Below are 21483 nucleotides of genomic sequence, written 5' to 3'. Positions count from 1 at the left end.
ATTTTCCACTCTAAACTACGCAAAAATCTAGTGACGCCTCTGTCCACGTTCAGTATTCAAAACAAGCAACAGAAAAAGAAGAAGAGGTCAACCAATCAGAGCATTTTTGTTTTGTTTTTTGCATTTAAACAATTTCTGCATTTTATTTCTCTCCTAGTATAGTTTCTGTTCAAAGTGTCTCGCGCTCGACCCGTCAGATGCTCTGACAGAAAGGCTGCATTTGAGGCTTAGAGAGACGCGCTGTTTAATATGTTTGAGATATGCTGTTTTCCTTAATGCATGACTTACATTTCACAGGTATATTCTCCATCTGTAAATGTTAAAAAAGCCATGCAAATATTTCCATTTTGCTGTCAGAAGTGCATAAGCTTTTGCTTTGCAGTTATCCGCTAAACTCCACATACTTCATTTAGAATGAGCACCGCCACACGCATGTGTGCCAAACAGACTGAGCGCAATGAAATATGAGCACAATAACTCTGACTAAAATATAAATTTTGCTGAAATATTTGTAGTTGGACAATAAATGTGACATAAATGTGACAACATTTTTAACCTACAAGTAAGTGTACTTGTTTGATAGCACTAACTGTAAAGTGTAATGGGGTAATCAAAATAACCATTTTTCTCAATTAGTTTATGCTTTTTATTATTTTCATTTCTAGTTTAGTAATAACTTCTGCTTTAAAAATTTTGTTTTTAGGTTGCAATGTTACAATGTAATGTGATTTTAACACTTTTTTGCACATAATATATGCCTACATGCTTACATTCACTTTATTTGTTTAATCCAAATATAAAATACCGAGATATATATGCTACCGTATACCGCAAATCAGCCAAAAAATACCAAGATATGAATTTCTGCTTATATCGCCCAGCCCTATACAGAAGTGTGCTGGAGTATAATTAAACTGAACTCGGATTATTATTATTTATTTATTTTAAACTAAATATAAAAAAAATCCTAAATAATAAAAAACAGTAAACTGTGTAACCCACCCCCACCCGCACATGGTACTCAAAAAAAAAATCCAAGGTTGGCAGGTCTGTATCTATTGTTCTTTTGTTCTGTCTGTTGCTTTATCTATCCTACTATAATTCTATCTATTATTATATTGTTCTATCTATCTATCTATCTATCTATCTATCTATCTATCTATCTATCTGTCTGTCTGTCTGTCTGTCTGTCTGTCTGTCTGTCTATCATTCTATCGTTCTTTTGTTCTATCTGTTGTTTTATCTATCCTACTATCTATCTATTATTATATTGTTCTGTCTGTCTATCATTCTATCATTCTGTCTGTCCTTTCTGCCGTTCTGTCTTTTTTCGTTTCTATCTTTGTCCTTTCTGTCATTGGATATTATGTTTTTTCTATCATTCTATCATCCTTTCTATTCTGAATGATGTATAACCATGTAGTTTGCTTTATTTACTTCTGACAGTTGTGGATTTATTTACACATTGAAGCAAAAGAGCATAGCATGTAATCAAATTAATCTCAATCACATATTTGCATAATTGCTGAGAAAGACCATTCAAAGACGACATATTGTTGTGGCAGACGAAAGCATTGCTTGTCCCGTCACATACTTTTAATACACAGACCTTGGGATGCGTAGCCAAGGCTGAGCTGTCATGCTCAGAGCGGAGTTGTTACGAGAGGAGGTGAAGCTTACCATCTCCACTTTTTTTCTTCTCTAAAATGATGACATCCCTTCAAAGAGCAGTTTCATTTCTATCCGTGCAGTGGGACCTGGCACTAGCAGCCAAACAATCTCGCTAAGTGCGAACACTTCCCTCCCACAATACATCCTCCTCCTCCACTCAGAGAAGCTATGGAAACAGAAGGCCTAGACAGAACGACTGGAGCTCAGTCACTCACTCAGCCCTTGATGGGGAGGATTCAGTGCTGTGAGATGGGGATAATTTGTTTCGAGAGGCCTCGAAGTGTCTGGGACCTGGGAGGTGCACCGCAGGCAAATCAGCATGCCAAGCCAAACACTGACCACCAGCTGGAAAATATCTAAGCTATTCTGGATCAATTCAGAATTGATCTCGGCCCAACTGTATGTATAATGTAGGCTGTTGGGCGGTTAAGACTGGCTGGCTGTCCGACCAGTGCTGGGAAAGAGATATGATCTGCCCACACCCTTTAAAAGCATGTTATGGGAAAGGGCAAAGGGCCTTGAAGATACTTTCAAATGAGCAGAGGTTGCCAGTGTGCAGTAAATGGATTCCATCCTGCCCAGTTACAGACCAGATGTATTCAGAGCGTGCTGACAGGGTTCTGCGCATCCTACAGACCTGTTTACAGGGTACGCCACATCCCATTGCTTTCTGTTGAGTCGGCATGTTGACGGCCAAAAGCATTGGAAGGGGGCGCAGCACAGAGCATCATGAGTATTGAATGGCCGTGGCGGGGCGTGCGCAGAGGGGCTATAACTCCGAGTCAGCTGTGAGTGCCATTCCTGCTGCACATTTGGGCTGTTCAAGGAGGCTGCATGCAGGGATTAATAGGTGGTTGACTGGAAAGCAAAGCTTTTTAACCCTGCTCAGGGACTCGTAGAACAGCACCACACCATGCCAGCAGATGCCAAGTGCAGCTTTCAGGAGTCAGAGTGCTTTTGTTGTTTGCTCTCTCTTTCCTCCTCTGTGGCTTTCTGGCTGAACTCACATTCCTCTTGAATATTTTCAAACTTACTCTTACTTACTCCAGTTGTTGTTGTTTTTTTTTTTGTTTTTTTGCTTTTAAAAGTATCCGTAGGTTTAATGAATGTTATAAGGTATCTTTATAAATTATATTTCTTATATTTTGAAAACATTTTTATTTAAGCACACAGAATATTCTTTTTAGGTTATCTAAACGAAAAACAACATTTCAAAAATTGTACAGTTGGCTGTTAGAGTTAAATTGTTGTGATGGCAACTCTTTTTAGTGTACAGTGAATTATTTATATAATATATCTTTTTATTTATTATTTTTTCAAAAATCTGTAGTTTACAAGTGAAAACCTATTTTGGATTTTTCTTATTTTATACAATGTTTTCAATAATAACAGGTTGTACAATTGTAAAATTACGATGAATTTTGTTTTGTGCTTATGCTTGTTATGCTTTAACAGCAGTACTATACTGTAGCTGCCGTGTTTAATAAAATGATCTCATCCAGAATTTTATTTTATTTTAAGTACGTTTTTTTAGCCTACATTTAAATTCTCAGCAATATTTGGAGTAGAAAAATAATCATCAGAATGTAATACATAAAGTGACTCATTTCCATGCATAAACTGAGTTTTTCTTATAGTGTGAGTTTGAAGTTGTGAGTGGTTTTTATTAATCAGAAACTGATTATTATGATAATTTCAACATGATGTGAATGCAGAGATTTTCAACAAACACCAACTGGCTAAACTTGTTGATCCAAGAAAATTCAACAACTTTCAGTGCTATTTTTTATTTATTTATTTATTTTTTCGGGAGTTGGTTGGGGCAGTGTGAACTGTAGCTATTAGATATAAAAGGAGTTGTCTGATAACAGGTCAGGATGAACCCTATCCATTTTATCCACTTAATGCACAATCTTCTGGAGTGTGTAAACCGCCTTACAATGATGTGCTTGTTTTTAATGAGCTGTGTGAGAGATGCAGAGGTCCACAGCTTTTTCTCAAGTCCTTGACCTTTTCTCATCCCCGCTGACTCTCGTTCGTCTGTTATACCCTCACACCTCTCCTACACTCGTTCATTTATCCTATCATCTCCCTGTTCCCTCCTGTCACTCCCTGCATATCACTCTCTTCTATGTCTAATTGCATTTCAATTCGCCCTAAGGGATGCCTGGGTAGTTCAATCCTCTCCCCCGGTTTCCCTCAAATCCATTTGCACCATGCCCTGGCCAGGTCAGTTACATGGGTTGCCCTGCAGGAAATATCAGATGACCTCACTTTCCAGTGAGAACAAGGTATCATGGGGAATAGAATCGGTTGAGAGGCTCATACTGCCCCCCAATCCCTCGTATCCATCTTCTCCTCCTGCACAGACTTCCTGCTCTCAAGTGGAGAACAAGGTCAGAATCATATACTGTGTGACACCAAGCACTCCAACAAAAGTTTGAGAATTGTAACATGTAAAGTGTCAAAAAGTCCACCAGATAGTGCAACATGAAGTCATCTTATTTTATTTTCAGCATCCTTTGTTTACTTCCAGATTTAAATGACATTTTGAATCCCAGATTTTCAATTTAGTCTCAGAAGTTTGGACCCCATTGTACATGAATTCAGTTTATTCACTATTCAATCTAATGAAAGCATCATCATTTTATACAGTTCTATATAAAGTAAGCAAATATCCTGTGTGCTCGCATCTGTTTCTCAAGAACATTTATCTTATACTGTAAAGGCCTTCTGTAACCCATTTACTTACTCCACTATATCTAGGACTTATTTGTGCCTTTATAACAGAGTAGAATTCTGCAGAAAGCTTGAAAGTGTGTTTTAGTTTAAGACTCTTTTCAGAGAAGTACACTGAAGTCTGGGAGTGCTAGTTGAAAACAGTGTGGGCTGAAAGAATGAGGTTGACATATGCGCAACCCATGAAAAGTCACGCTGTGAATGATAAATCCATTTGATCAAGTCACTTTTTTGTTTCAGACTCAAAAGAGACATCGGGACCTTTAAATTAAACAGTCCCAAAGACAGTTAGATTTTATAGAGTATTAGTATTCAGAGGAGTTCGTTCCCCTGAGATTGTCTATGAGCTTTTTAGTCTCAATTGCTCAATGGCTCATGGGAACAGGGAGATGCGGTATGGATGGTGTTTAGAGGCAAGTGTCTGATGGATGCTGGGATAATGCCAGAGAGATGCCGATCTCCGCTTTTAATGGAATATCTGTCGTTGTTTCAGGTGATCAGCCCTGTCACTTCAAACTGTGAATTTTGATGCTTTCGATGCCTCTCCTAACCAACATCAATCTAAGACTCAAAAGCAAAAGGTAGAGATGATAAACACACACACAGAGGGTCATCCAGAGACACGGATACTACCGGTGGAACAAACGCCTCATCAAATGTCTGCCAATACAAGCAGCGTCTTGTGCGCAAGAGAAATGGGATGGGAATTGCATTTATCAGAGCTGCTTCTCTGTCTCCTCTTGATTTAAAAAGGATGGAAGGATTGGGCGAAATTGTGTTTGCTTGCATTATGCTGTTATTGTGTCAATTTTCCACACCAGAAACAAAGGAAGTGTGTCATATTTTATTTTAAATTGCCAGACGTTTCCTTATATTCACAAAAGACCCTCTTGCTTTAGCTGCTGTCGAGGATGACAGTTTGAGTGAAAATTGAGGCCGCTGTTGTCTGGTATCCTGTCAGGGAAGCGTTTTTAAAATTGAATCAGAGAGGTGCCTATCAGAGGTTCTCATTTACGCGTTGCCCTTAGATGGAGACAGAAACAGGAGAGGACATGGGAAAAAAGGTGGCAGTGTTTAATGTGTGCTAGTTCACCTTGTAGAGGTGACACCATTTAGCATATTAAGAGCGTTTTAAACAGGTGCAGGTAGACACGGTTCTCAGTAATCAGCTTTTCTGATGTAAGTTCCTGATACATGGGTTTTACAGACTCTCCAATGTCAAGGTCCTCTTCTCCTTTGTAGCTGGAGTGCAGTACAGAGATGTCAGGCACATGTACATGCAGCTTTGTGGCACACTGTTTTTGGTTTATAAAGGTTATTTGCAACATTTTAACTTAATCAAACCTGTATGTGGTAGGTAGAACAACAATGTGATTTTTTTTTCTTTCAAAAATACCATGCCACCTCTATGATTTAATGTCTTAACATTAAGAAACATGGTATTATAATGAATCATAAAATCTTAATTATATTATAAATAAATAAAAAAACTCAAAAGAAGGAAATTCTTGAAACTATAAATCTCATGTGGTGCAGTGACATGATATTTATATAATATATACATTATTTTTTTATATTATAAATATCATGTCAACACACAAAATAGTTTTTCCAAAAATGAGAATTTCCTTATTATTTACTCACCCCCAGGCCAGCCAAGATGTATATGACTTTCTTTCTTCAGTCGAAGAGACATTATAGTTTTGGAGGAGAGCATTCTAGGTTTTGTCTCCATGTAATTCAAGTGAACAAGAGAACTGCAGAAAAAAAAATATTTTTAATGGCTCAAAGAAACTTTTCTAATTTAATTTTAATTCAATGTTATAATCGTTCTAGTTGACAAATGTTCTGCTTGTAAACAATGTCATGTTAGTCACTCTCGACATGCAACGTGCATATTTCACGCAAGAGGTTGTGAACTAAACTGAGATGGACCAAGGCAAACATTTGTATTATATAGTTTGTTTATTTATTTATTTAATTATTTATTTTTTATTAATTTCTTTTAAAGATGACTAATTGTTTCACTAGAAAAGAACCATATTTGTTGGCTGGAGTTGTGTGGATTACTTTGAAGCAGCCTAAATATAGATTTTGGACTGTAAAAAATGGTCTACATTGAGACTTGTTTACTTGCATTCGATGGAGAAAATTCCTAAATTTTTTTCCTCCAAAACTTACATTTTTGTTTAGCTGAAGAAAAATAATATACATCTTGGATGGCATGGTGGTGAGTAAATACTTTAAGTTTTTCAGTATTTTCAAAATATCATATATGTGTACATATAAAATCTTTTGAACATATTGGAAAACTGACATCTCACAACTCACAAACTGACAACTTGGCATCTGCACCAAATCAACTCAACAGAGAACTAGCCACTCATTATAACATAGCACAAACTTTGTTTCTCGCAGCTGTTTAATGGCTTCTCTGGTTTTGTTTGTGGTTTTTTTTTCGCCGTAAGGTTATTGCACCTTTATGGCTGATCAGGGGTTGGAATAATCCTCGACATCTGTTTGGGGAGTGGGTGGGGGATGCCGACGTTTGCCTTTTATTTACTGGACCAAGCGTCTCGGCTCATCCCCCTAGCTCTGAGATAGGCATGTTGACTTTTAATGGGAAAACGATAAAGAAGAAGAATCTCAAATGAGCCTCAAGGTCAAACTGTTTTAAATGAGCATTTAGTAAGATCAAGTTTTCTCTTTTTTAATTAGCAAAACAAGTTAAGTGCAAGTGTAGTTACTGCAAAACTTGGTTTATATTTGTGAAGATCCTGCTTGCAGCTTATGAAAAATAAAATAGAGTATCTCATCTGTATGGGAAGTGTGTGTGTGCTTTTTTTTATTTTTTTTTATGGAGAGGTTCTCTTCCTCTTCTCCATGGTCATATTCCACAGCATCTTCCTCTCGTCCTTGTCTCTTTCCCTCTGGCCTTGATGACAGGAGGGTAGAACGTTAATCAGAAGAGTGCTATCTCTCAGACAGCGCCTGCAGGCCATCACCAGCTCCAGCGTTCTCTGTGTGGGCACTGCCAGTCTTGGCACCCTGGTACCTCGAAGGATGGCTCTTCTGCCAACTGTGACAGGATTAAAACAGAGTTACTGACTATAAATATAAACTACACCTCCTAAGGGCAACTGAATACCATTGGTTTTTTGGAATTGAGTAGAACTTGGGCTATTATTGATAGGCTTACAGTGTTTAATTAGGTTAGTAAATAAAATCTTGTCAAGCTCAGAATATTGAAATTGATTGTAGTTTGATGGATTTACATTGTGTAGACTGCTTGACATAATGTTCTAGAATGTTAGCTTATTGATTGACCATTTTTGGTGAACCACTATTTAAGTGATTTCAAAGTAAAGCCGTATTAATTTTAAAACAGTAATGAAATGAAAGTAGATCACTTTTATGCTGCTACAGTATGTACCTGTGATTAATCTTTTGGATCTGCATGTAGCATTAATGTAAAACTCTCAGAAACTAATACATAAATAGTAAGGTTTTTTTTAACCACAAACACTCTTGAACTCTGTGTTGTGGCAAGTCTTTACAAATCTTTTCTTAAAGCTGTTTATTCCATTTCATCTTAATTTACCCAGAACAATGTGCTAAGATCAGTAACAATTGGACTCCTTTTTGATAACATCATTTGTGTCCCTCCACATTTCCTGCTGTCTTTGTTTGACAAATGCCCTCAGTGTGAAATGAATGGCTGGCTGTCACAGGTAATCATGAGGTTCCTTGTCAGTATCCGGTCTGCTTTCATTTCCCATGATTAGCTTTGTGAAGGAATGATGGGATACGTTTCACTCATCCACTTGTCTCTTTTGTTGGGTGACAGTGATGACTGGGTTAACATTGGTAAAAGAAATCGCATCATCTGCTGTCATGCTTGTTATGCATCCCAAGAAATGATTTCTCTTTTGTTATAGCAATCAAACAGCCACTGTAAGGAGGTTTTCATCTCATTCACGTCTTCATCTAATATAATGTGAGCTTCAGACTATGAATGAGCAACTATGTCCACAAAATCCTCTGAATTCAATTTCCACAGTGCTGTTCCTGAACCCGCGAGTCGGTTTAGAATGCAACATGGTCTTAGATAGACATTTTTAAACTTATTTTAATGTATATTTAATTCTGAGTGCACTTGACAATTTATTTATTTCAGTTTATTAATGCACACATGTTAAAAGGCTGTTGATATTCTCTAACCTTAACGCCTACCTGTCTTTCTGTCTTCTGTTTGACAGGAAATTGCAGCATACTTGATAACATTCGAAAAGCATGAAGAATGGTTGACAACATCCCCTAAAACAAGGTAAAAACATCCATCTTGTCAGCTGACCATCAAAAAATCTCTTTCCCCCCAGAATTCCAGGTTTTATCACCGTGATGTTCAGATGAAGCCATTAGCTGGAGTTTCCCCGACAACCTACTCGAGGATCTCCGCTATCTTAAAATTTGGGTGTTTGATATTGGGGGACATTGATGGCTGTTTCAAAAGGTTTTACTTCTTTTAAGAGTTAGCCTGACAGGTAATGGATTATTAATGTGGACTAATAACTGCAAATAGCCTATTAGCAGAGCTCTTAGCTCAATGCTCTGCTCTCATTTCTTCTGTGAGCGCGATGGTAATGTGTTCATATCTAACAGCAAATTAAACGTCCTCTAATAAATGAAGGTGTGAGTTGAAAGCTGTCTAGCTGCTCAGAAGTAGATGGTAGGTGTTGACTGACGTTGAAGAGGCAAAATTGAGAAGCCTTATCTATATGCGCATGCACTTGAATCAATCTGTCATCTTGTTTTATGGCTGATAACTCACCCTGGGTTCTGAAGCAGCACTGGTGAATTTACATGTTCCCGAGCCTCACAAGAGTAGGATTTGTGTATTTTTAAATAGACTGACTATACACTGGATTGGCTGTAAGCCAGGTCAGCAGTGGTGGATTTGATGTGTAATGGAGTGTCACTTATCCAGCATCAATGACGCTGCTGATGCAGATGGCTCAGAGTTAGACGGGGACAGTGGTTGCCGCTGTGGCTACACTGACTGTTTAGCCTATCTGGGATAGTAGGATTTGGGGGACTACTTCATAAATAATCAAACCTGTCAAGAGCATGTCTAAGATGTGTTTGATCATAAAATCGAAATAAATTGATACATTTTTGATTAAACAAATTACTGTAATGTGAAGAAAACAACAAAATGTCTAGTTCTGTATTTGTAGTATTTTTACATCATGGTAGTATTCATTAGTTTTGTTTTTTAAATAACTCCAGTAATATTTTTTTTTCTTACAATTACATAATCTAATTAGAAATGTAGAAAAAAAGGGTTAAACATTTAAAAATAAATAAATTGCACAGTTCAATAAATATATACATACATACATGAATGAATGTGGCCCCATCCACAGTGATCTCATTGGTTGAAAATTCTGTTCCACATAGTTGTTACATATTAAATATAACAGATTGTGTATTTTGGATTAGTTCACTTTCAGTGCAAACAGGAAAGAAATACTGTACTCTGTAAATTTGTTGTATCCCATCCGGTTAGGACAGAGTGTAAGAGTGTCTTCAATTACCAAGAGTAAAACTCCCTCCGCACAGACAGTAGATGCAACCAATCATTAAAAAGAGATAAGAATAGGAAGGTTACTTGAAGGTGGGGGAGATTTTTGGGAATATCTACATTGAATTTATCCTCCGATGCACAATGTCAGGTCTCTTATGGTGTAATATTTTAAGAAGCTTATAGTGTGGACACACATACACTGTGTATCAGTGTGTGTACGTGACAGGGTTTAAGTCTGTGTGTTTCTTTAGTCTGTTTTCCTAGCCTCAGGTTAAGCCCTCCAGTCTCCTGTTCTATCCAGTTTGTCGAAACAGAACAGTGCTTTCTCCATCTCCCGCCTGCTTCCAGAAGGAAGTCCCACTTCTCTCCCAATTAGAGAGACGATCTTATACTATTAGACAGCTCAGAGTCCCTTCTCTTCAGTGCCAGACACTGGAAACTGCTCACTCTCATGCTTTCCAACAGTCTGCACATAGGAATTGCTGGGTGTCATCGGCAGAGAGCAAAACCAAAGCTGACGAGGGATCCCACCATCTTTCATGCTTGTTCATAGTATATTAAACACAGTGTCATCTCTTTCTCTCTCTATGTATATATCTTAATTTCTGTCTTCCATCCCACAACTGACTAGTCAGTTTGTGAGGTAATTTGTGACGGGGATGTTTGCATGATATATCCCTGTCAAAGTTTTAAATTTGTCGACACTTACTTTGTTATCGACAATCTAATGGCCATTGCAAGGTCTTTAATCATTGCATTATTGTTTTAGCAGTTAGTCGTGATCACGTTTTTAATACTGAGTGTAAACTTAAAAACTGCCCAGATTTAAAAAAAAAAAGAAAACAATAGTATATCTTATATAAACGCCCCATAAGAATGGGACAATCGAGGTCAGATGACCCCAAATCCAGCCTATATTTATATATGGTCCATATAAGAAAAATTAGTCAGGCAGACAACAGACTACTTGATTTTGAAAAGATTTTTTTGCACATCGCTATTAACAATCCTAATTCATGTGTAAATGGACTTTGAGTACTCCAACTTCCTCCCAATTTTTCTCTCTGCCTGTAAGGGACATTGATAATGGCTGGACATAAAGCAAAAGCCAATTATAAGACATTTCCTTGTGTAATTGCTAGAGTTGAGTTGAAGAGCACCCCGTCGGCTTTTTATCTCCAACACAAAAAAATGAGCCCATGAATAAAGTGTACTTCTCTGCGCTCACTCATTACAGGCTCCGCGCTCAGTAATGTGTATTATCACTGGCTAAAAGGAGATTGGGAGGAGCTCTAGTGCACACTGTATGCAGTGGATTGTTATAACGGCAGTTATGGCACACGCTCAGGGCTTTTTGATTCCAGAATGGTGACCAGACAGGGGTCCTTTAAAGACTCCATAAAATCAGAATAAGATTTTGTGGCTTATAGTCTGTCTCGCAACTTTAAAGCGATCTTGTGCACTTTTGAAAGAACTTTTTAGGAAAAAAAAAAAAACTTTTACCAGATTTACCAGATACACAAGAGTGTGCCCACATTAAAATTATTATTATTATTATTATTATTATTATTGTTATTATTATTATTTAGTTTAGTTTAAGTACTCCAGGGCTCACAGAAATAATGCACACACTGCTACTATTAAAACATGAAGAGTGATTTTAGTTGATAATATACCAAGTACCCAAAGCTAAATTAGTTTTTGGTTTGTTTTGGAGTGGTATTAAAAATGTATTGCAGTTTAATGTAAGTTAGTTTAGTTCCCTAGTTAACATTTTATTTAAATGTACATTTTCTTATGTCAATTTACATTTTAGTTTTCTACAGGGTAATAGAGTCTACCAGCAATAGCACATAGTGTAGTAAACCACATTAAGACATTTATACATTAATACCTTGAGAAAACTATCCATGCAATCCAAGACTATTCAGTAGATGTCACAAGGTGACGATCTTTAGGGGCGGAACCAAAATTCGGGAAGTTTGGTTCCGCCCGGAAGTGTTTCCGCCCGGACCGGAAAAACAGAACACCGGAACTTCCGGTAGCGCCGTAAGAAGGAAAATCAGGGAATTCGATGCACCTGTGCCTAGTTAGGGACAGCGGTTGGTGATTGGAGGATACGCTGGACAAGGCAGTACTTAAGGCCAAGTTATTTCACAGTCTAGGAAGCTCTCTTTGGTGTGTGTGAAGCACTGGGTTGTGCCCGTCTTGGTACGCTGCTGGTAGCTGTCTAACTCTCTCTCTCCCTCAGGCTGGAATTGTATGATTGTGAAGACATCGCGAACCTTAAAGGTTGAGAAGTGAACAGATTATACGGCGAACTGAGACGACGTGAAAAAGGGGATTGGAAGTGGCATTGATGTGAGTACTAAGAGCCAGTCGAAAGTGCCCTGTATATTGACCTGGCGTTGTGTAGATCTCTCCAGGAGGAGGAGGGTGGCCCTACCCCTAATATAGTGTGGTGGGAGAGCCGAAGGAATACTTATTGAAGTAGTCGCAACGACGACATCACTAGCTAGGCCGCATATTCCATCGCCAGATCCGAACCAAGCGAAGTGAAGGAAGACGGGTGTCCTTTCCGTACACTGAGTGTGGTGGGTGAGTCTTCGTGCTGTGAAAACCTATAATTTTGACGTGGTGTTGTATATTGCTGTGGGCTGCTGTGTATTGCCGTGTGTCCTGTCAGATAAACCCCCGCCTTCACGCACTTCGGCGTGGGAGGACAAGGAGATTGCTGGTCCTGGCCTAGTTCAGTACAGTATATGTTGTGAGCGTGCTTCAGATCTCCGGAGATAGCACGGTACGCTGTGTCCAGCCCAGAGGTGAAAGCCATCCAAAGCAGAGTAACTGTGTTTTGTGTCTAAGTTGATACCTGTGGAGAGGAAAGGAAAGAGAGTGAGTAACACAAGGAGAAACAGAGGAAACCTGTACTTACAGTGCGCTGTGTTCAGCCCAGAGGTGAGAGCCATTCAAAGCAAACTAACGGTGCTATTGTGCCCAAGTTGATATCTGTGGAGAGAAAAGGAGAGAGAGGGAATAACACGAGGAGGAATAGAGCGAACCCTGTACTTACAGTACGCTGTGTCCAGCCCAGAGGTGAGAGCCATTCAAAGCAAACTAACTGTGCTATTGTGCCCAAGTTGATACCTGTGGAGAGAAAAGGAGAGAGAGTGAATAACACGAGGAGGAATAGAGCGAACCCTGTACTTACAGTACGCTGTGTCCAGCCCAGAGGTGAGAGCCATTCAAAGCAAACTAACTGTGCTATTGTGCCCAAGTTGATACCTGTGGAGAGGAAAGGAGAGAGAGAGTGAATAACACGAGGAGGAATAGAGCGAACCCTGTACTTACAGTACGCTGTGTCCAGCCCAGAGGTGAGAGCTATTCAAAGCAAACTAACTGTGCTATTGTGCCCAAGTTGATACCTGTGGAGAGAAAAGGAGAGAGAGTGGGTAACACGAGGAGAGACTGAGGGAACCTGTACTTACGCCGCTGCCTGTGGAGAAAGAGAAAGAGAGTGGGCACCTCGAGAACGAACTGAGTGAACCAGTACTTACTGTGAGCTGTAATCAGCGAAGAGGTGAGAGCAAAACCAAGCTGAACTAACTGTGCCTGTGTGTCCCAGCCGCTGCCTGTGGAGAAAGAGAAAGCGAGTGAGCACCCAAGGAACGAACTGTGTGAACCAGTACTTACTGTGAGCTGTAATCAGCGAAGAGGTGAGAGCAAAACCAAGCTGAACTAACTGTGCCTGTGTGTCCCAGCCGTTGCCTGTGGAGAAAGAGAAAGAGCGTGAGCACCCAAGGAACGAACTGGGTGAATCAGTACTTACTGTGAGCTGGAATCAGCGAAGAGCTGTTGCCTGTGGAGGAAGAGAAAGAGAGTGGGCACCTCGAGAACGAACTGAGTGAACCAGTACTTACCGTGAGCTGTATTCAGCGAAGAGGAGGAAGAAGGAGGGCGCTACGGATACCTAAGACTCAGGCCGGGGCCCGAGCCCCACGCCCCGGATCCCCGTGGCCCCCTTGCTCCCTGACCTCTTCCCGGCCATAGCCCATCTGGAGGGCCGAGTCAGAGTTTAGTTTTAATTGCCCTTTCCCTATTCCCTAAGCTATTTTTAAATATTTAAATAAAGATTGTTTTATCACTTACTTGTTCTCGTGTTGCTTGGCCATTGGGTCGGGTTTGGGGACCTCCTCGAGGTGGAAGTTGAGAAGGGGTGTGGCTTAGTTAAAGCATAGCCAGCCCCTGGGTGTGACAGATTTGGCGTAGTCGGCAGGGTTTCCACCTCGAGTTGAGTAACCAAGGTCGTCCAATGACCGACAACGCGGGGCTTTCAGCCCAACCCCGTGCCATGCCCGTTTTTATGGGGAGCCCCTGGATTCAAAAATATGGGGGGACAGAATCCGAGGTACGATTGTCTGAATGGAAGGCTCAACTAGAGTACTTGGCCGACCTACAGGGCCTTAGTGCAGCCCAGCGGCTTCAATTTGTGTTAAACTCCCTGGATGGAGAAGCGCGGCGAGAGGTGCATGCCGCCCCCGAAGCCGTTAGAGCCAACGCCCAAACCGTGTTCCAGTTCCTCACTGAACAGTATGGTGACCACACCCCCGTAGCTGTCCTTCGCTCCCAGTTCTTCAATTGTAAGCAGGGCCCCCGCCAACCGATTAGAGCTTTCGCCCTGAGGTTGCGAGAGCAATTCGCCCGACTACAGACCCGTCGGGACCACGGGTTGGGAGATGGAGAGACTCTATTGCGGGACCAGTTTCTTCTGGGGTTGAAGGAGGGTCCGGTGAGACAGAGCCTACGTATCCAGTTTCGAAGGGACCCGGGTCTTACGTTCGAAGATCTGAAGAAAGAGGCACTGGCCCTGGAAGGTGATGAGACTGAGGTGAGTGGTTCCCCAGTGTGTGCGGTTGTCAGTGAAGTAGCACCAGCACAACCCGGAGGCCCTGACTGGAAGCAAGCACTGAAGGCTGAACTTTTGAAAGATGTCCGCGATCAGATGTCTGAACTGTCTAAAGCCCTCGTAGGAGAATTGCGCCAAGGACGGGCGCGGGAGGAACCACGGCCGGCGCCCCGAGACCGAGTGTACTCAGAGGGAGGCCGAGAGCCGTTCAGGCGCCCGAACCACTTTAACCGGCCCCGTTTCGAATGGGACGAGCAAGGGCGACCCATCTGCAACCGCTGTGGCAAACCAGGTCACTATAGCCGCCAGTGTGGGCCCCGCAGGGCGTCAGAAGGGGGTTTTTAGGTCGGCCGGCCACTGTGGGTCGTGTGGCCGGGACCCCTCGAGAAGACCCTGGAAGAGGATATGGCTCTAGGAGCCAGATGATTGGGCGTAGCCCCGTGGCGAAGGTGAGAGTGTGCGGCAAGGAGATTCAATGCCTGGTAGACACAGGCTCCCAAGTGACGTTGTTTGCTGAGAGTTTATCCGAAGAAGTGTTTGGGAAACAAGGGGCACCAGGGGCGGAGGCCCCCTGGCTTACTCTGAAGGGCGCAAACGGCCTCGACATCCCATATATTGGCTACCGATTGACGGACCTAGAGGTTCACGGAGTGATGGTCCCCCAGAAAGGTGTGATTATCGTGCAAGACCATTGTCTGGGTGCACATCGAGCCCTGTTGGGCATGAATGTCCTCGCTGATTGCTGGGAAGAGCTATTTCGGGCTAGGCCCGTATCGAAGATACCACCTGCAGAGAGGCCCAAGTGGGAGTGTGTGGTAGCTGACTGTCGAAGGGTGCAAATGAGCCAAGTCCGCAGGGAACAGGAAGAGGTAGGAAGAGTGATGTGTCGTTTTGTTTTGTCTGTCCCCGCAAAAAGTGAGGCTGTTGTGTGGGCGCGAGTACCGCCCCGAAGAGCGGGCCCAGAAGAGTGGGTGCTGGTGGAGCCCCATGTGGATTGTCCACAAGTGGAAGTGGCACGAGGACTATCGACGGTCCGGCGGGGGAGAGTCCCCGTGAGGATACGGAATGTACATCCATACGCGGTGCAACTACATCGGCACCAACGATTAGCCCGTCTGACAACGGTTACATCCCACCAAGTAAGGGAAGAGAGGGATATTAGTTTTCGTCAGGTGTGCCCCACTGTCATCGAGGTGGCCCTGACACAAGTAGACACCCCATGGGGTGGTATGGAGAGGAGTGTGCCGAGCCACCTGGCGGGTGAGTCGTTACAAGGGGAGGATTTAGAGCAGGCACAGACACAGAAGTTACAGGCCCTCCTTCGGAGATGGCAGCATGTGTTCGCCACCCACGATGAAGACTACGGATGCACCCAGGTGGTACAACATCATATACCTACCGGGGATGCAGGGCCCAGCCGGGAGAGGTATCGCCCAATTCCGCCCACTTTGTATACCGAGGTACGTACACTCCTGCAAGGCATGCTGAAGCAAGGAGTTGTTAGGGAAAGCAGCAGCCCGTGGGCGGCCCCCATAGTGCTGGTGCAAAAGAAGACGGGGGCTTGGAGATTCTGCGTGGACTACCGTAAGCTGAACCTCGTGACTAAGAAAGACGCTTTCCCTTTGCCACGGATCGAAGATTCGCTTGCCAGCCTCACGCAGTCGGCATGGTACTCTACCCTAGATTTGGCCAGTGGCTACTGGCAGGTGCAGGTGGCCGAAGCAGACCGGGAGAAGACTGCCTTTACAACCCCGTTTGGACTATTTGAATGGGACCGGATGCCTTTCGGGCTCTGTAACGCTCCGGCCACCTTCCAGCGGCTGATGCAGCGGTGCTTGGGAGGTCAGTTAATGGAGTCAGTATTAGTTTACCTGGATGATGTGATTGTCTACTCCCCAGATTTTGATTCACACCTGAGGCACCTCGAGGAAGTCTTTCGGGCCATGGAGAAGTACGGATTGAAACTACAGCCCAATAAGTGTCACTTACTACGGAGAGAAGTCAACTTTCTGGGCCACGTGGTCAGTGCGGCTGGAGTGTCCGTAGATCCTGGAAAGGTATCGGCCGTGAAGGACTGGAAGGCCCCGAGGACAGTGAGGCAAGTGCGATCCTTTTTAGGATTTGTGGGATACTATAGGCGTTTCATAAAGGACTTTTCAAAAATTGCTAAACCCCTTAATCAGTTGCTGGTTGGCACAGGTCGTAACCGGGGCCGGGGGTCGCCCAACGTAGACTGGGATGCAAATTGTGAGTCGGCGTTCCAGACATTGAAGCAGGAGCTGCTACAGGCCCCTATCTTGGCATACGCAGATTTCACAAAACCATTCCTTTTGTATACAGATGCCAGCAATCTCGGGCTGGGAGCGGTGTTGGCTCAACGGCAGGACGGAGTTGAGAGGGTCATCGCGTACGCCAGCCGGAGCCTCCACCCAGCCGAGAGGAACGATGCGAACTATAGTTCTTTCAAATTGGAGCTGCTGGCGTTGAAGTGGGCCCTAAGTGAGAAATTTAAAGACTACCTCTGGGGTGCCAAGGTGACGATCATTACAGACAATAACCCATTAGTACACTTACAGACGGCGAAGCTGGGAGCCGTGGAGCAGCGGTGGGTGGCCCAACTGGCCAACTTTGACTATCAACTACAGTACCGACCAGGGCGTGAACACATGAACGCGGACGTCCTCTCAAGGCTGCCCGAAGCGGAAAGCCCCGGAGGGGCCAGCCCGGAGGAGGGCTATATGGTAGGAGCAGTAGAGGCACCAGGCAGCAGACAAGAGGCCGTGCCTGAGAACTGGGGATGGGATCCCCGTCGGTGGAGGGAGAGACAGGCCAGGGATCAAGATGTGCGGCTGGTAAGAGAATGGCTGGAACAGGGCCGACGGCTGACGCCAGCGGAGAGGTTAGCCCAGACGGATACTGGGAGGAGGCTGCTGGGGCAATGGGACAGGCTGGAGCTGAGAGATGGCGTTTTGTGCAGAAGGGTCAGTGACCCGAAGTTGGGCGAAGAAGTACGCCAGATCGTGGTACCCGCAGATGAGGTAACGGCTTTAGTTTCGGCGTACCACAACCAGTTGGGGCATCAGGGACAGGAGAGGACCGTGTCCCTGCTTAGGAGATTCTTCTTTTGGCCCGGGCTAGAGGCATCGGTGCACGCCCTAATTCAAGCTTGCCCGAGATGCATATTGTTTAAGTCCAGGCGGGAGGTCCGAGCGCCAATGGTACCCATCCATGCGAAGGCCCCCCTTCATATCATGGCTATGGACTTCTTGACACTGGGCCGACCACGAGATCGCTACCAGAACATCTTGGTAATAACGGATTTGTTCACAAAGTACGCTTGGGCTGTCCCCACCCTCGACCAGACTGCAACCACCACCGCTACAGTTTTATGGCGGGCCGTCTTCCAGACGTTCGGATGTCCGGAGTTTCTGCACTCCGATCAAGGAGCCAACTTTGAGTCCAGGGTAATTAGAGAACTATGCCAGTTGTACGGTTGCACGAAAACTCACACCACTTCGTATCATCCTCAGGGGAACGGCGGCTGTGAGAGATTCAATCAGACCCTATTGGGGCTGCTGGGGACCTTGGACCAACAACGGCAGGACGATTGGGTGAGTGCCTTGCCAAACCTCCTACAGGCCTATAACAACAGTATACATAGTACTACGGGTTACGCTCCCACTTACCTGATGTTTGGCAGACACATACGAATGCCTACTGACCTGGTCCTAGGAGTGATAGCCGACCAAGAGGAAGCAAGTGTAACGGAGTGGGTGGGGCGCCATCACCAGCGCTTGCATTTCGCCTACGAGCAGGTGTCGAAAAGGATACAGACGGCAGGAGAGAAAAGTAAGCGGTTGTATGATCGGACTGCTAGAGAAGCCCCTCTACTGCCAGGAGAGAGGGTGTTGGTGAGAGATAATCGGCGGCAGGGGAAGGGGAAACTGAGTGACCGTTGGGAGGCCACCCCTTATGTAGTCTGCCGGCAGCAGAGGCCGGGGCAGCCGGTCTATACCATCCGGCCAGAAGGGAAGTCAGGCCCCGACCGTGTGGTGCACCGGAACATGATTCGCCCATGCCCTAACTACCCTGAAGCCGTGGAAGAAGTCCCCACGGAACCTGTACCAGCGGCCCCCTGGATTGAAGGTTGGGCTGTGGTACCAGGGAGACCCGTGGTGGCACCACCCCCGATCGCCCCGAGAGAACCAGAAGCAGCCCCTGAACAAGCTGAGCCCGATTCACCAGTGAGACGATCCCAGCGAGAGAACCGAGGCCGACCCCCTGCCCGCTATGGGGAGTGGACAGCCCGAGGACGTTCTAGGGACTAGAACGGATTGGCGGGGGAGGATGTCACAAGGTGACGATCTTTAGGGGCGGAACCAAAATTCGGGAAGTTTGGTTCCGCCCGGAAGTGTTTCCGCCCGGACCGGAAAAACAGAACACCGGAACTTCCGGTAGCGCCGTAAGAAGGAAAATCAGGGAATTCGATGCACCTGTGCCTAGTTAGGGACAGCGGTTGGTGATTGGAGGATACGCTGGACAAGGCAGTACTTAAGGCCAAGTTATTTCACAGTCTAGGAAGCTCTCTTTGGTGTGTGTGAAGCACTGGGTTGTGCCCGTCTTGGTACGCTGCTGGTAGCTGTCTAACTCTCTCTCTCCCTCAGGCTGGAATTGTATGATTGTGAAGACATCGCGAACCTTAAAGGTTGAGAAGTGAACAGATTATACGGCGAACTGAGACGACGTGAAAAAGGGGATTGGAAGTGGCATTGATGTGAGTACTAAGAGCCAGTCGAAAGTGCCCTGTATATTGACCTGGCGTTGTGTAGATCTCTCCAGGAGGAGGAGGGTGGCCCTACCCCTAATATAGTGTGGTGGGAGAGCCGAAGGAATACTTATTGAAGTAGTCGCAACGACGACATCACTAGCTAGGCCGCATATTCCATCGCCAGATCCGAACCAAGCGAAGTGAAGGAAGACGGGTGTCCTTTCCGTACACTGAGTGTGGTGGGTGAGTCTTCGTGCTGTGAAAACCTATAATTTTGACGTGGTGTTGTATATTGCTGTGGGCTGCTGTGTATTGCCGTGTGTCCTGTCAGATAAACCCCCGCCTTCACGCACTTCGGCGTGGGAGGACAAGGAGATTGCTGGTCCTGGCCTAGTTCAGTACAGTATATGTTGTGAGCGTGCTTCAGATCTCCGGAGATAGCACGGTACGCTGTGTCCAGCCCAGAGGTGAAAGCCATCCAAAGCAGAGTAACTGTGTTTTGTGTCTAAGTTGATACCTGTGGAGAGGAAAGGAAAGAGAGTGAGTAACACAAGGAGAAACAGAGGAAACCTGTACTTACAGTGCGCTGTGTTCAGCCCAGAGGTGAGAGCCATTCAAAGCAAACTAACGGTGCTATTGTGCCCAAGTTGATATCTGTGGAGAGAAAAGGAGAGAGAGGGAATAACACGAGGAGGAATAGAGCGAACCCTGTACTTACAGTACGCTGTGTCCAGCCCAGAGGTGAGAGCCATTCAAAGCAAACTAACTGTGCTATTGTGCCCAAGTTGATACCTGTGGAGAGAAAAGGAGAGAGAGTGAATAACACGAGGAGGAATAGAGCGAACCCTGTACTTACAGTACGCTGTGTCCAGCCCAGAGGTGAGAGCCATTCAAAGCAAACTAACTGTGCTATTGTGCCCAAGTTGATACCTGTGGAGAGGAAAGGAGAGAGAGAGTGAATAACACGAGGAGGAATAGAGCGAACCCTGTACTTACAGTACGCTGTGTCCAGCCCAGAGGTGAGAGCTATTCAAAGCAAACTAACTGTGCTATTGTGCCCAAGTTGATACCTGTGGAGAGAAAAGGAGAGAGAGTGGGTAACACGAGGAGAGACTGAGGGAACCTGTACTTACGCCGCTGCCTGTGGAGAAAGAGAAAGAGAGTGGGCACCTCGAGAACGAACTGAGTGAACCAGTACTTACTGTGAGCTGTAATCAGCGAAGAGGTGAGAGCAAAACCAAGCTGAACTAACTGTGCCTGTGTGTCCCAGCCGCTGCCTGTGGAGAAAGAGAAAGCGAGTGAGCACCCAAGGAACGAACTGTGTGAACCAGTACTTACTGTGAGCTGTAATCAGCGAAGAGGTGAGAGCAAAACCAAGCTGAACTAACTGTGCCTGTGTGTCCCAGCCGTTGCCTGTGGAGAAAGAGAAAGAGCGTGAGCACCCAAGGAACGAACTGGGTGAATCAGTACTTACTGTGAGCTGGAATCAGCGAAGAGCTGTTGCCTGTGGAGGAAGAGAAAGAGAGTGGGCACCTCGAGAACGAACTGAGTGAACCAGTACTTACCGTGAGCTGTATTCAGCGAAGAGGAGGAAGAAGGAGGGCGCTACGGATACCTAAGACTCAGGCCGGGGCCCGAGCCCCACGCCCCGGATCCCCGTGGCCCCCTTGCTCCCTGACCTCTTCCCGGCCATAGCCCATCTGGAGGGCCGAGTCAGAGTTTAGTTTTAATTGCCCTTTCCCTATTCCCTAAGCTATTTTTAAATATTTAAATAAAGATTGTTTTATCACTTACTTGTTCTCGTGTTGCTTG

At 44.6% G+C, this 21483-nt stretch overlaps 1 protein-coding gene across 12 annotated transcripts in view; it reads left to right on the top strand.

Moving 5' to 3' along the window:
• Nucleotides 1-21483, top strand: part of camta1a (calmodulin binding transcription activator 1a) — a 381282-nt gene that overhangs the window by 171360 nt on the left and 188439 nt on the right. For all 12 annotated transcript variants that reach the window (XM_059528089.1, XM_059528095.1, XM_059528090.1 and 9 more), the window contains one exon: nucleotides 8670-8737. In XM_059528089.1, coding sequence (XP_059384072.1) covers nucleotides 8670-8737 — 68 coding nt within the window. The remainder of the gene's footprint in view (nucleotides 1-8669; nucleotides 8738-21483) is intronic.

This window comes from Carassius carassius, chromosome 37 (assembly GCF_963082965.1).
Source record: "Carassius carassius chromosome 37, fCarCar2.1, whole genome shotgun sequence".
NCBI classification, from domain to species: Eukaryota; Metazoa; Chordata; class Actinopteri; order Cypriniformes; family Cyprinidae; genus Carassius; species Carassius carassius.
The sequence above is the reverse complement of the archived record's forward strand: the minus strand, read 5'-3'. Positions and strand labels throughout refer to the sequence as shown.